At 37.8% G+C, this 16,776-nt stretch overlaps 1 protein-coding gene across 1 annotated transcript; it reads right to left on the bottom strand.

The window, feature by feature from the left end:
* Positions 1-4,883: 4,883 nt before the first annotated feature.
* Positions 4,884-5,849, bottom strand: LOC123236571 (olfactory receptor 1E5-like). The gene has a single exon (XM_044662977.1). It carries the CDS (start codon positions 5,847-5,849, stop codon positions 4,884-4,886), a length of 966 nt encoding a protein of 321 aa, XP_044518912.1.
* Between the last annotated feature and the right edge of the window lie 10,927 nt (positions 5,850-16,776).

Below are 16,776 nucleotides of genomic sequence, written 5' to 3'. Positions count from 1 at the left end.
TGATTTTCTTGACTCCAGTTCTGATGCTCTGTATGTTGCTTCACCTAACTGCCTAGGTAGCAAGAAAAGACATGAGAAGAATGTTTTAAGTTGTAGAAAAAAGAAGGAAAAGAAATTTGGTAAGACAAAGGAAGAGGAATTTTCTTCGCAGAAAGCTAATAAGGTTAGAAGAGTGACAACACTGAAGCAAAAATATCCCGGATAGGAAGTTCGTTATAGCAACCTTCACAGGATTTAGCCTCTAGAGGTACTAATGAGTGTGACAGAGGATTGAAAATCTTTATTTCAGGAATTCTAGAATGAAGGGGAAATTTTTGGGTGATATATGTAGACTATGTGATATTTATTATTTTTGGACTCCCAAGGAACAAATCTAGGCTCAAAGGGCAGAGTTGATTCCATTCTAGAAGAGAAGGCAAAAGTATTATCATAAACTCAAAGTTATCAGGATGATTCAAGTGTTAAATTGAAAAAAAGTCTTCAAAAATGTCATCTACAGCTCAGGGAGTTCATCTCTTCAACAAAACCCCAAGCTCTTTGTCTAAGTAGGCCTGAATTCATATGTTGGGGGCAGGGTATCTGACCATAAAGAAAGGGGAATCAGGTTTTTTCCTCCCCTCACTTTCTAAATAATTATGCTCCCAATCAAAAGGGGAGGTATAATCACAAATAAGCTCCAGGAACACGTGAGGCTCTTTCACAAAGAAAAGAAAGAATCAGATGAGAATTTTGTTCCATGTAGAAAGGTTGGAGGATAAAGAAAGTGACACAGAGAAATTAAAGGAAGAACCACTGAACAATGGGTAATTAGAACTATGAAGTTCTTTCTGTAGAGGAAGGAGCTGAACCTTCTTAGTAGAAAGCAGTTACTTGCAGTCCAAGGAAGAAGGCTATGAATCCATGCATGCTGGCAAGAGAATAAAGGTTCAAAATAATAGTAGAGTTGATTGGAAAAGAAGATGCATAATGGTGACTGGTGACATCTTACTGAAATCTGTTAATGCTACATTTTCCACAATTTGACACGAAAAATGAGAAGTCTACAGTTGTGTGACCAATATTTATCATGTTAGTTATGATAATTTTTCCTTAAAGTGTACTGATACCATCATCAAGACTTAATTAGGGGTGTTGCTAAGTAATTTAGTGGATTGAGAGCCAGACTTAGGGATGGGAGATCCTGGGTTCAAATCTGACCTCAGGCTTTTTCTAATTTGTGACCTTGAACAAGTCACTTAAGCTCCATTGTCTAGCTCTTAACTCTCTTCTGCCTTAGAGCCAATACATGATATTAATTCCAAGATGGAAGGTAAGGGTTTTAAAAAAAGACTTAATTAACAGAAGACAGAGCCAAGATGGTGGAGTAAGGCAGGGACTTGACTGAGCTTTCCCAAATGCCCCTCCAAACATTTTAAAAATACCACCTCAAAATGAATTGTGGAGTAGCAAAACTAATAAAAGTTAAGGTGAAACAAATTTCCATTCCAAGACAAGTTAGGTCAGGCAGGAAAGGAGTGTTTCCCTTGGGGTGAGAGTGGAACACAGTGCAACCAAGGCTGTGCCCTGGAAAACCAGCAGCAGGTATTAGAGGTGTATGCATCAACAACAGTGGTTTCCAGAATTCTAGCCCATAGATAGTAAGAGAACCAGACAACTGGTCAGAGTTACTTAAATTGATAAGTAGTATTTTTTCAAAACCATTAACAAACATTACCTGTAATGGTATAAGATAGACAGTGATGGACAAACTACAGCCTGCAGGCCAGATGTGGTCCCCTGAAATGTTCTATCCGGCCTCAGACATTATTCCTAATCTGACAAATACAATGAGTAGGATACAATACAATGATACTTTGAAAGAATTGTCTTAGAAACAGATTGACAGATGAGCGTTTCCTTTCCTTTGGCTCCATCTTTAAAAAGTTTGCCCATCACTGAATTAAAACATTGATTTAAATAATTAACAACTTCAGCAAAGTTGTACGATATAAAATAAACCCACAGAAATCACCAGCCTTTCTATTTATTAGCAACAAAATCCAGCAGCAAGAGATAGAAAGGGAAATTGCACTTAAAATAACTAGACAATACAAAATACTTGTAAATCTACCTGCCAAGACAAACCCTGAAACTATGTGAAGATGAGCACAAAACACTTTTCACACTAAATAAATGGAGAAATATTAATAGCTCATGAGAAGATTAAATCAGTCAATAAAATAAAATGACAATTCTACCTAAACCAATCTGCTTATTCAGTGCCATGCCAATCAAACTACCATGAGATGAGAATCTTGAGTTTAAATCCTGTGTTTTCATTTAATGATGCTTTCTGTCTTTGCATCTATTTTTTAATTTCCCAAGTTGAGTGTGGTGGAATACAAATGCTTAAAGGTTGTTTTTATACTTTAAGTGATCCATGACTTCATCAGTGTGGACAATCACTTCCTTGATGCAGATCACAACCCCTTTCATCCTAGGCAATTTTTGTCTTGTTTTCCTATAAATCTTTCAAAGACTATATACCCAGTACACTTGAAATCCTTTTCTTTTAATATCTAAGTCTTAGTGATTTCCCTGGTGGGTGCTGCAGCAATCCAGGGAAGTGGTGATGGCCAGAGATACATTTATCTTTCCTATTAATTGCTATTAAAATTAAAAAAAATTAATTTCCAGGGGTCTAAGTAATATTTTTTTCTGGAAAAGGGGGTGAAAGGCCAAAAAAGTTTGGGAACCACCAATCTAAGATATGCTAGTGGTTCCAAGAATCTGACATCTTTCCATCGCTATTGATTATGAACCTAAGCTTAGCATTTGGGACAAATACAGTCTGTTAATCCAGAGTCTACTCCTTGACTCACCCTAGCTTGGCTAGGAAGAGAAACAATCTTCATGCTCAAATGTAGTGGCTTTAAATACAAGCATAAATTACCAACCTGTGTCTTTTTCCTCCAACAGGGAGAGGTTGGGCACATATCTTTATTCCCTTACTCTAGCTTGGAGGATGATAGATTGTTCATTTGTTTCTTGCACATCTAAATTGCTTAAGAATTTATTTCCTGGCAAAGTAGCTTTTTCTGTTTATTGGATGCTTCTAGTTGCCAAACAATTGCTAAACAATTCTTTCTTATATTGAACCTAAATCCTTACTGCATTTCCTGGATCCAGTTCTACAAAATGGAGCCAAACAGAAGAAATTCAAACCCTTTTACTCATGGATATCCTTTAAATACTTAGTGATAAGAGATCATCTTCTCCAAGTTAAACATATTCTTTTCTGTCAATCATCATATAACACAATTTGAGTATCCCCAGCACTCATCTAGTTGGCTCGTGAACTGAATATACTTTTTCATCCACTACAATCTTTGTTCATGTCCTCCTGTAATTCTTTCACAAGGAAGTTCACTTAACATTTTGAGGGCCTTCCTTTAGGTTTCTATACATTACAAGTGTTTCAATGGAGCACACACACTGGCCATATCTTGTCTCTTGGTATGTAACTGTTTCATCGTCTTGCTTGATCACATGGCTCTTTACTTACATTTTCAGGTTGTTTCTGGAGTATTTTGGTGTAAACTTAAACTATTAGGCTGCTATTGGAGAAATTAATGTGCTGAAAAGTGGACAAATTCAATTCAGAATCAGAGAAACATTATTATGGGATTTCAGAGTTGGAAGGGAATTCAACAGTCACTAGTCCAATCTATTAGTTCAACATCAAAGAATATCACATCTTCAATAATATTATTTATATTTGTGCATTAAAAATAAATATGCATTAAAATCACAATTAAAATTTAGTTTTGAAGAAAATTTCATTAAAAACAATGCTTTACTATTATTTTTAAAAGAATCTATATAATTTCATTGGTGTGGAGTGAGTCTTAGTGTGGAAACTTTCATAAATATGACAATAAATCTGTAAATTACATTATTAGAGAGCCACATATGGTTTACAGTCTTAAAGAATCATGTTTTCTGGTAAGCCATTTCAGCTAATAATTCCTCCTCATCCCAAAGAAAAGCATTATGATATTATCATTTCAGGGAAAACTGTAATATAATAATATTATGCCTGTGAGACAACAGTCCTGTTGACTTTAATGATTAGCATGTATGTTATTTTCAAGAAAATTAGTACATATGGGTCTGATTATTCTGCAAAGTGAAAGTAATGATACTTAATGTACTATTTACTTTGTAGTCACTGTGAATAATAAAGGGAATGAGGAAGTATAAAAGTGGTTTAATGTTAGAATGACATTGTCAGCCATTGATGGGGATGATTGAAATGACATTTCTTCTAAAGGTCATACAATCTATCTGGATGAGGTAGAACACTGACATGTCAAATATTTAGTAATGTCAACATGCTAAGATAACCATTCAAAGCCATAGAAGGAGAGAAGGAAAAGACTGAATATAAAGAATTGTTAAATGGGAGCTAGAGATAACAGTATTTTAGGAGCAAATAGGAGTAATCCCTTCAGGCAGAGATGGGTCTGACTATCTATATGAGGTCTAGCAACAGTATGCATTTAATAAATGCTGATTGATGAATGAAGATAAATTTAAGTCCGACTTTTAAGGAAATGGAGAATTGAAATAGGAAACAGAATTTTAGGTGGAGAAGTGTGTGTGAAATTAGACTGATTGGAATGTAGAATCTATACAACAGAGCAGGAAGAGATAAGACAGGAAAAGGACTGGGACAATTGAAATGTATTTATTTAAGGGAGGGCTGTAATAAAAGGTATGGGAAAGGAATGGGTGAAAATGGAAGCAAGGAAATAAAAAAGAATATTTTTCTACTCTCACACTACCATTATACCATGCATTCTTGTCTTTATATTAAAGAACTTTCCTTACAAGTTTTGGTTTCATAGTCCCAGGGAGAATGGAAGTTTTCTTCCTGACAAGAGCTTCTTGATGGCCTCTTTCATGTCCTTATTCCTCAGGCTATATATGAAAGGATTTAGCATTGGTGTTACCATAGTGTACATGATTGACATGACTGTCTCCTTGACTGTGGAGGTATTTGTTGAAGGGCATAAGTAGAGACCAATGACTGTCCCATAGAAGAGGGAAACCACTGAGAGGTGGGAGCCACAAGTAGAGAAGGCTTTGCGAATGCCCCTGACAGAGGGCACTCTGAGGATAGAAGAGAGGATACGGGTATAAGATGCCACAATTAGTAGGAATGGTACCACAAGGACCAGCCCCCCAAAGATGAAGATCATGAGCTCATTGATGTGGATATCTGAACAGGCCAGTTTTAACAGGGCAGACATGTCACAGAAGAAGTGGGGGATGATGTTGCTGGCACAGAAAGCTACCTGAGATACCAGTATGGTATGCAATAAGGAAATGGAGAAAGTCAGGACCCAGGACAGTGCCAGAAGGGAATTACAGAGCTTAGGGCTCATCATGACTGTGTAGTGTAGTGGGTAGCAGATGGCCACATAGCGGTCGTAGGCCATGGCCACCAGCAGGAAACTCTCCACATCAGCAAATAAAAGGAAGAAGTACAATTGGGCCAGGCAATCAGTATAATTGATGGCTGGCTTTGAACTCTGCATGTTTACTAGCAGTTTGGGGATAGTCACCGAAGAGAAGCACATGTCAGAGAAGGAGAGGTTACTGAGGAACAGGTACATGGGAGTATGCAGGCGGGAATCCACAAGGATCAAGAGGATGATGAGCAGGTTCCCCAGGACGGTGGTGAGATACATCGTCAGGAAGAAGGCATAGAAAGGAGCCTTCATCTCTGGTTGGATAGGTAGTCCCAGGAGAAGAAACTCAGAGAACATGGTTTGGTTCCCCTTTTCACCATGAACTTGCTTCATTTAAAGGAAGATAAAAATTCATTCACTAAAGAAAATAAAACTAATTTTTAATAAATATACACCATTCCTACGACAGTCCTTGAATTAGACTTGTTAGGAATGCTAACAATAATTGAATCTAACCTCTAATTTTTAAGTGAAAAACATCTAGGTTGGAAGAAGAGACTTATTAATGTGTGGCTGAGCTAGGATTTGAAAAGGTCTTCTATTTAATCAACTATTCTTTCCACCTGTCTATTCTCAGCTCAAACAATGGAACAGATTGGTTTGTCAGGCAGTGAAGTCCTGCCACTTGGAGTGTTCAAATTCAAGTCGAATGGTGGATACCTATTAGGAATGCTTTAGAGGGGATTCCTTTTCTGGATGGCCTCTAAGAGCCTATGGATTTCAGCTGTTCATCTTCAAATTTACCATTTCTCTACTTACATTGTCTTGTGATGATTATCTTTTTTTGCCAGGCATCTATTGCTCTAAAATTTTCAAGTTTTTATTGTTTCCTAGCACATAAACATAATTCTTTGCCTTTACATTCAGAGTCCTGCTAAATTTGACTCCAAGTATTAGTAAATAGGGGAGGCAATATGTCTGGGTTACAGAAGTATAATAAAATAATTATGACTAATATTTCTGAGGAAAATATCAACATCCTTTTCACAGTGGAATTACCTTCAACCAATTCTTTTGGAGCTAATAGCAAGTGTTCCACTGAAGATATTTGCTACATAGACCACTTACTATTCTAATCTTATTTTTTCCTTAACCCTTACCTTCTCTCTTGGAACTAATACTTTGTATTGGTTCCAAGGCAGAAGAGTAGTAAGGGCTAGGCAATAGAGCGGTCAAGTGTGTTGCCCAGGGTCACACAGCTGGGAAGTGTCTGAGGCCAGATTTGAACCTAGGACATCCTGCCTCTAGGCTTGGCTCTCAATCCACTGAGCCACCCAGTTGCCCCCATTACTTACTGTTCTATTCAAGGAGAGTAATTATTATTTTCAAAGAGAATAATTATGTTAAAGTAATAAGGGAAAACCTTGCAGCTTATGTATTTTCTTATAGATTTTCTTACCTTTCTCTGATCATGTTGAGATCAGAGAATTATAGAATTTTAGAGTTGGAAGGGGCCTCAGTGACCTTTAAATCCAACACTTACATGAGCAGAAATCCCCTTTTCAATACTTTTTACAAATGGTCATCCCACCTCTGCTTGAAGATTTCCTGAGTTGGATAGCTCATTAATTTTCAAAGAAGTTTGTTCCATGGTTGATAAGATTTTAATCCAAACAGTGACCTATGAAAATAGAAAAACAGAAAGAGTGCTGTCTTGGGGGTCAGGAGACTTGGCTTCTAATTCTATTTCAGCTACTTGCTCTCTTGGGCAAAATTTCTTCTTGGGTAAGAGTTTCCTTAGATAAATTTCTTCTTTGGATAACAGTTTCCTCATTTACAAAATGACAGGTGTAGACTAAATCTCATTTCCCCTCCAGATGTAATATCCTCAAGTTTTACACAATCCCCCAAATATACATCTTTTTAAAATGTATAGAATAAAAAAAGAATGATTGCTACAGGTTTCTTCTAGCTTAAGTGATATCAACATAAAAAAGGGAAACAAAATCATCATATTTATTTAAATTCATTCTCAGTTTGTCTATCTCTCCAGAACAGAAATCCTTCTCTAAACTTCTTTAGAGCAGGTATTGAATTGTCTATACATCACATTTATTTATTTTTTTCTCAGTGATCTGACCTTTGCAAACACTCCCAGTTATTTGGTGAATATACACAGCCCTCCCAATATTGCTCATGCCTCTTGTGTACAGCTCTCATGGGCAAAAATAAGATTCACCTTATGCTTCAAAATATGCCTCTTTGTAATTTTCACTCATCAGACTCATTTTTGTCTAAAGGGAAAAAAATCTAATGTCCCTTAACAATATAGTCTCTAGGGGGGCAGCTGGGTAGTTCAGTGGATTGAGAGCCAGGCTTAGAGAAGGGATGTCCTAGGTTCAAATCTGGACTCAGATTCTTCCAAGCTGTGTGACCCTGGGCAAGTCACTTGACCCCCATTGCCTAGCCCTTACCACTCTTCTGCTTTGGAACCAATAGATAGTATTGATTCTAAGACAGAAGGTGAGGGTTATTAAAAAACATATAGTTTCTAAAATATTTAAAGAAATATTTAAGATACTTTAAATAATTTAAAATACTTTAAAATATTTAATGTCCCTTCCCATCCACTTAAACATTAACTTTCTATTTTAGACTAAATATATCAAATTCCTTCAAATAAGCAAACTGGGCAGTGTGAAATAATGCAAAGAACAATTTAGAACCAGTGGTTGTGGTTTCATGTCCTTTTAAGCAGTTTTCAGGGATGCCAGGATATTCACTTCTCTTCTTGTATGGTTGGAATTTGAGGTACTTTTTTTTCTGAACTCTTACCTTCTATCTTGGAGTCAATACTGTGTATTGGCTCCAAGGCAGAAGAGTGGTAAGGGCTAGGCAATGGGGGTCAAGTGACTTGCCCAGGGTCACCCAGCTAGGAAGTGTCTGAGGCTAGATTTTTACCTAGGACCTCCCGTCTCTAGGTCTGGCTCTCAGTCCACTGAGCTACCCACATGCCCCCTGAGGTACTTTTTAAATAAGAAATTCTGGTTTTGTGATATTGCTTGGCTTTGAATTTTCTTACCATCCTTGACTCCCCTCTCTGGAAGTTATGTAGAATATTGCTATATTTCCCTTTAATGTGACACCTAGAACAACCACAACCCTGCAGTTGTGGTCTAGCTAGGCAGGGGATGGTGGGACTAAACTCTCCTTCCTTCTGGCTATTATACTTCTCTGAGTAGTGGCTGATGATCCCATTTGTCTTTGTGTATGTAACATCACTGTTGATTCCTTTTGACAAATGCTTCCAGCTTAGTAATATATTCAGCTCTTTTGTTCATCATATGATTCCTAGCCATGTCTTCTTCATTTTGTTTTTGTATAGTTGATGTTTTAAATCCAAGGTTAAGACATTATGCTAATTTCTATTAAAATTCCCATTATATGTTCATTTTGCATACTGTATGAATAATATGTCACACATGTTAATTGCAATATATAATATATATACATTTTTACGTGATATAACATGTAACACAATGCATAATAATATGCAATGCATAAATATGATATAATAAAAGATCATAGTTATTCCTGATTAGTATCTTTTTATATTCAAATTCCATTATTCAAAGTATTAATAAATTCTTTATCTTAATGTTAAATACCAATTTGATAATTGCCTAGTCTGGATCTTAAATCAGATAAATGATAAAAGTATTTGAATAGAACAGGGCCAAGGAAAGAACCTTGAGGCAGTATTCCAGAGACTTCCCTCTTTGAGTTTAAAGAGGTCCAATTGTTAACAGTTTTGGGGTATGATTTTCAAAGCTAGCTAACCATAATCATCCAGACCATATCCCTTTATCTTGTACACAAAGATATAATGAAGGGCTATGTCAAATGCCTTGCTGAAATCCAGCTATCTCTTCTCTGCAGTATATCCCTCCTCTAGTCATTTAGGAAGCTTATCTAAAAGTGAAAAAATTATTAGTCTGGTATGAGCTGTTCTCAATGAATATATGCAAGCTTATAGTGATTCTATAATGATATAATATAAGATATTATTATAACATATAATTATATAATATAATAAAATAGCAATGATTCTTTTGCTAAAGGCTCAGAAAAATTCCTCTCTTAATGCAATAGGTAATAGGATTAATAATATAGTTCTGTGACAGATTTTGCATTTACCATGCCTTTCAGAAATAGCCCAGTAATCATATCCTTAAGTTTTTTTATGCCCTATTACAGAATTAAGCTCAAACTCATCAAGGGCAGTGAGCAGCTTTCAACTGCATACTTAATTCTTTTGGATTTCATTTCTATGATTGATTTGACTCAGAAGATGCTATTTAGCCTATGGAAAGAGCTCACACCATTGGTGAGTGATCTGTGCTGACGCATGGCATTTGACTTCATTTGATACTTTGGACTTAGAGGTTATTGTCTCCATTGGGACAATGTTGCTAGGGACCTAGAGTATGGCATATATTTCCCTCTCCAACCTTTCCTTTTTCTGTCAACCAACCTACAATCTTTATTGCAGTCTAAAGCTGGATTATGAAACAAAGGGTAGAACTCTGCTGGAATGCCAGTCAGTCAGAATAAAAGAAAGTCACCTAGAGCCTTTAGGGTTACTGGTTCTATTCAGAAGAAAATTTCAGCTATCTTTATGTAAACAATTTTAAAATCAACTTCCTGCTTTCTACATTAAAAACATTAGCTCCTGAGAATATCAAAGCAAAAACAAAACAATCCCTGGACTTTTGATTGTATTCTACACTATGTACATCAGTATAATAGAAAATAATATGAGAGGTGAGGGAATATTAGCATTAGAGTATGCGTGCCCAGGAATGGCAGCTGAGCTGAATGATGAAGGGAAGGAAGAATTCAGTGAAGAGGAGAAGGGAGCACCTTTCTCATATGGAAGGGATGGGATGGGGGAGATGGTTTATGAGAATTCAAGGAGGATAGAGACTGTTGAGTTTGGAGAGCAGGTAGCATGCCAATTTGGTTAGACTAGAATGTGTGGAGGGAGTTAATATAAATAAATCTGAAATATAGGTTGGGCTTATGCTGTTGAGGATTTTAAATACTGTTAGGGATTTTAAAATTTTATTCCAGAGACAATATTGAGCTACTAAAAGTTTTTAAAGAAGTCTCTCTCCTTGAGAAAGAAAAATCATGTTACTTTGGGATCATGGGCCACACTGTTCTTGGGACATCTGGAATCTAGACATTAAAGGTTATCTCTTCCAAGCTCTCTCCCAAGCTTACCTGGCTACCTTGAGTGGGGCTCCAGGACATTGCTCGTGCTTCCTGCTTTCTTGAAGCATTCTTTACTCTCCTCTGCAGGATTCTTCACCTTTTGCCCTCTCTCTCTTTCTCTTTCTTCCATATCCCAGTCTCTGAGGACCTTGGTCCCTAAGAAACTTGTTAGTAATAAACATGTGTCCAAGTTTCCTCACTCTCTCCCCTACTAGGAGGATCTCTCTGAGACATATTTCTTAAATATTTCTGCAAGTGCTTATATATCTATCCATCTTTTAGGACTCAGAAAATCTCCTTCAGGACCTATTTCAAGTCTACTTCAGTTCATTCTGTTTCAGCCCTTCTTTGTAGCTCTATAGTACTTTTTATCAGACCCATACATTATAGGCCTGGATCATTCTTCCATTCATTCAAGAAAAATCACTTATTAAATGCTATGTTCCAGGCAGTGTGCTAAGAGTAGGGGATACAAATACAAGCCAACAAGATTGTTCCTTCCCTTAAGGAGCTTATATTTTAATAGGAGCAGATAGTATATGGGGAGTGGTAACCAGGAAGTAATTTTTTGGATGTGAAAATCAGAAGAAATAATGATCAGAATTATGGGACAATTGAAAAAATGGGTCATTTCCAAGAATGGTTGCATTGATTTGATTGTGTTCTCAGAGCAAGAAATAAAAAGGAGAGGTGATAGAAAGAGAGGAAGAATCACTCTGGGGCATACTATGGAGATGGATGGGAAGTAATATGGTGGGAGGGCTAAAATCAAGGCAAGATAAAGTGAAAACTCACCAATGACAGTGCAGCATCTGAGTGGAAGTCTAAGTAGTTGGTGGATGTGAAAGGGAGAGGATAAGCTGTAGGTGGCACAGCAGATTTCATGGAATAGGGGAATCATGCCATTACAGTGACAGTTACCTCATAGTCTTATGTTTCTGAAATTTTCTTTCTTTGTTCAGCCTATGGTCTTCTTATTAGCAGAAGCTGTACATCTTCTGTTTCTTAATAAGATATCTTTTTTTTTTTTATCCTGGGACTCCATTCTAGGAGCATAGGGCCACAACCAGTAGGCAATGGGTCGCTCAGGGTCACCCAGCTGGGAAGTGTCTGAGCCCGGATTTGAACCTAGGACCTTTCGTCTCTAGGCCTGGCTCTCAATCCACTGAGCTAGCCCAGCTGCCCCTACTTAAGGTTGCAGTTTCTTTAGCAGATGTAGTTTTTACAGGGTGGGGTTGCTAGCCCCACGCCCAACCCTCCTCCTTTTTCATCCGGGCTAGGGACCATCCTTAGCCCAGGAGTGGTAAGGGTGGGCGATAGGGGTCAAGTGACTTGCCCAAGGTCACACAGCTGGAAGTGTCCAAGGCCGGACTTGAACCTAGGACCTCCAGGCTCTAGGCCTGGCTCTTAATCCGCTGAGCCACCCAGCTGCCCCAAGCTAAGATATCTTAGCAATTCAATTAAACTCAACATATAGTAAGTACAATATTTTGCTGCAGTGGACTGAGGAAACAAAGATTAAAAATAGAATATTGCTTTCCTTCAAGAAATCTACTATTTAACAGGGTGAAATGGAGCAGACACTCAAAGAATGTACCATGGAATATGATAACATATAGGAATTGTCAAATTGAGTGGACAGAGATTTAGTAGCATTTTGTCACTTCTAGCTGAGGATATTAGAAGATGTATCACCTGAATTTTGCTTTAAAAAAAGATGTATTGGAGTTCTGGGTTAAGATGGCGGCAGAGTAAGAAGCAGCTCTTAACTTCTCCTGACCAAAACACACAAAACTCCACAAGGGGACATAAAAACAAGTCCAGACGAACGGAGGAACCCCACAACAGGGCACAGCGTGGAAGGTACGTGGAATCGAGGCATTTCCATGCTATAAAGGGGTGAAACAGCTCTCACTAAATCTCAGGCTGAACAACCACCCCACCCCCAACCCCTCCACACACACCACCTATAGCGCCGAAGCCAGCTAAAAAGAAATAGAGCAAGTTTGGGGCACCCATCGAGTCATTGGCAGCTCCGGGGCCTGTTCCTGAGAGCAGCAAGATTTAGGACCGCAAAAAGCCAAAGAACGCACGCGAAATCTGAGCGCAGGAGCAGAGTGGACGCAGGGCGCAGAGCGCGGGCTGAGAGCGCAGGCGCGGGCGGAGGCGTGGGTGGAGGCAGACACAGCCAGGAGCTAAAGCTCTGAAACCTTGAGTGGGGAACCAGCGTGGATGGGTGTACAACTGTGGAAGCAGCACCCTGAGACTTGTAAAGGAACCTCTGGCAGAGGATCAAGCAAGGGGGTCCACCAGGGGGCTTGACCTTGGAAAAAACCAGACCTCAGACCTCAGGAGCCAATAGACCGCGGACAAACCCTGAGCGCGAGGATAAACCTGAGAAGCTGCTGGGCTAATGATGGCTACCCAGTCTCAGGAAGCTCAGAAGAGAAAGAATAACAACAAGAAAAAGAAGTCTTTAACACTCGACAACTTTTACACAGAGAAAATCCAGACAACCGAGCAAACAGAGGAGGAGAACAAACAAGCATCTGGACCCTCCTCAAATAAGGAAAACTCCTCACAAGCTATGGAAGAGTTCAAAACTGAGATTTTGAAGAAAATGGAAGAGATCTGGCAAGAAAATAACTGTTTAAAAGGTAGAATCTTGCAAATGGAAAGTGAGGCTCAGAAACCAAATGAACTGATAAGCAAATTGAACACCAGAAATGTCCAGATTGAAAAGGAATACCAGAAGATTATGGCCGAAAACCAGAAGATCATAGCCGAAAACCAGAAGATTATAGCCAAAAACCAGAAGATTACAGCCGAAAATCAAAAGATCATAGCCGAAAACTGAAAGATTATAGCCGAAAACCAATCCCTAAAGGCTAGAATTGAGCAATTAGAAGCTAATGATCTCGCAAGACAACAAGAACAAATAAAACAAAGTCAAAAGCCTGAAAAAATAGAAGGAAACATGAAATATCTCAATGAGAGAGTGACAGACCAAGAAAACCGGTCTAGAAGAGACAATTTGAGAATAATTGGTCTTCCAGAAAAACCAGAAATTAATAGAAACCTGGACTCCATACTAACAGAAATAATCCAGCAAAATTACCCTGAAGTCCTACAACAAGAGGGCAATATAGACATTGAAAGGATTCATAGAACACCATCAACATTCGATCCAGAAAAGAAAACACCCAGAAATATAATTGCAAAATTCAAGAGTTTCCAAGCAAAAGAAAAAATCTTACAAGAAGCCAGAAAGAAACAATTCAAATATCAAGGAGCACCAATCAGGATCACACAGGATCTGGCAGCCTCCATGCTAAAAGATTGCAAGGCTTGGAATATGATATTCAGAAAGGCAAGAGAGCTGGGCCTGCAACCACGGATCAACTACCCATCAAAATTGACTATATATTTCCAGGGGAAAGTATGGGCATTCAACAAAATTGAAGAATTCCAGGTATTTGCACAGAAAAGACCGGGGCTGAATGGAAAGTTTGATATCCAACCACAAAAATTGAGAGAAACATGAAAAGGTAAATAAGATACAGAGGTGAAAGAAAGAAAACTTATAATTTTTAAATTTGCCTTTTTAAGGGCCTCAGTGAGATCTAATTATCTGTATTCCTATGTAGATAAATGTTATGTATAATTCTCTGTAGTGAACTCTATTCACTATTATAATATTCACTATTATAGTAATCAGAAGAATAATTAACAGGGTGAGGGTGGAACACTAAATAATATAAGATGACATTGGGGATGGGAAAGAGAGGGTGAATAGTAGGGGACACCAAGAGAAACTTGAGTGAATAAGAGAAATAGGATATTCTATTACACACAAAGAGGGCATGGGAAGGAGAGGGGACAAATACTATTATAAGAAGGAGAGGAAGAGAGCATTAAGAGGTAATAATCAAACCTTACTCTCAGTGGAATCATCCCTGAGAGGGAAGAGTAGCTATACTATCCATTGGGACATAAAACTCTTATCTAACCCTTCTGAGAAAGTCAGAAGGGATAAACCAAGGGGAGCAAGGGAATGGGGAGGTCAAAAAAAGGGAGGGCTGAAGGGGGAGGGAATTCATAAGGCCTTTAAAAACAAAAAGAGGGGGGAAAATAAGGGAGGGGGTAGAAAGGGAAGTTAGTCAAGGGAGGGGATAAAGGATAGGGTCTTAATAGCAAACCACTGGTTTTAACGGAAATAGTTTAAGGAGCAGTTAGGAAGGGGTAGGAATAGGGGAGGAAACGAAAATGTCAGCAAATGCACAACTGATGATTATAACTCTGAATGAGAATGGGATGAACTCGCTCATAAAACGGAAGCAAATAGCAGAGTGGATTAGAAACCAAAATCCCACCATATGTTGTCTACAAGAAACACATATGAGGCGGGTGGACATACACAAGTTTAAGGTTCAGGGTTTGAGCAAAATCTTTTGGGTGTCAAATGAGAAAAAGAAGGCAGGAGTGGCTATTATGATTTCTGACAAAGCCAAAGTAAAAATAGATATGATTAAAAAAGACAGGGAAGGTCATTACATCCTGATTAAAGGCAGTATAAACAATGAGGAAATAACTCTGCTCAATATGTATGCACCAAGTGGCATAGCACCCAAATTCATAAAGGAGAAACTGGCAGAGCTCAAGAAGGAAATAGATAGTAAAACCATACTAGTGGGAGATCTAAATATTCCTCTTTCAGATCTAGATAAATCAAACCGAAAAATAAATAAGAAAGAGGTAAGAGAGGTGAATGAAGTCCTAGAAAAATTAGATCTAATTGATATGTGGAGAAAAATAAATAGGGACAAAAAGGAATACACCTTCTTCTCAGCTGCACATGGCACATTCACAAAGATTGACCATGTTATAGGGCATAGAATCATTGCAAACAAATGCAAAAGAGCAGAAATAATAAATGTAACCTTCTCAGATCATAATGCAATAAAAATAATAATTAGTGAGGGCACTTGGACAGGAAAATCAAAAACTAATTGGAAATTAAATAATATGATTCTTCAAAACCAATTTGTCAAAGAAGGAATCATAGAAACAATCAATAATTTCATTGAAGAAAATGACAATGATGAGACATCCTACCAAACTCTGTGGGATGCGGCCAAGGCAGTACTCAGGGGGAAATTTATATCCTTGAGTGCATATATTAACAAATTAAGGAGGGCAGAGATCAATGAATTGGGCATGCAACTCAAAAAATTAGAAAGCAAGCAAATTAAAAATCCCCAGATGAAAGCTAAATTAGAAATACTAAAAACCAAGGGAGAAATTAATAAAATTGAAAGTAAAAGAACTATTGAATTAATAAATAAGACTAGAAGCTGGTACTTTGAAAAAACAGATAAAATAGATAAAGTACTGGTCAATCTAATAAAAAAAATGAAAAGGGGCAGCTGGGTAGCTCAGTGGAGTGAGAGTCAGGCCTAGAGACAGGAGGTCCTAGGTTCAAACCCGGCCTCAGCCACTTCCCAGCTGTGTGACCCTGGGCAAGTCACTTGAACCCCATTGCCCACCCTTACCAATCTTCCACCTATGAGACAATACACCGAAGTACAAGGGTTTAAAAAAAAATAAATAAAATTAAAAAAAAAAAAGGAAAGAAGAAAACCAAATTGACAGTATCAAAGATGAAAAGGGAGACCTCACCTCTAATGAAGGGGAAATTAAGGCAATCATTAAAAACTATTTTGCCCAATCATATGGCAATAAATATAACAATTTAGGAGATATAGACGAATATTTACAAAAATATAAACTGCCTAGATTAACAGCAGAAGAAATAGAATACCTAAATAATCCCATATCAGAAAAAGAAATTGAACAAGCCATCAAAGAACTCCCTAAGAAAAAATCGCCAGGGCCTGATGAATTCACAAGTGAATTCTATCAGACATTCAAAGAGCAACTAATCCCAATACTATACAAATTATTTGATATGATAAGCAAAGAAGGAGTCCTACCAAATTCCTTTTATGACACAAATATGGTACTGATTCCAAAGCCAGGGAGA

This window comes from Gracilinanus agilis, chromosome 2 (assembly GCF_016433145.1).
Source record: "Gracilinanus agilis isolate LMUSP501 chromosome 2, AgileGrace, whole genome shotgun sequence".
Taxonomy (NCBI): domain Eukaryota; kingdom Metazoa; phylum Chordata; class Mammalia; order Didelphimorphia; family Didelphidae; genus Gracilinanus; species Gracilinanus agilis.
Note: the sequence above shows the minus strand (reverse complement) of the source record. Positions and strands in the feature narration are given on the sequence as shown.

Bases quoted from the DNA above. Each gene is read 5' to 3' on its own strand.
- LOC123236571 (XM_044662977.1), bottom strand. From the start codon at position 5,849: ATGAAGCAAGTTCATGGTGAAAAGGGGAACCAAACCATGTTCTCTGAG.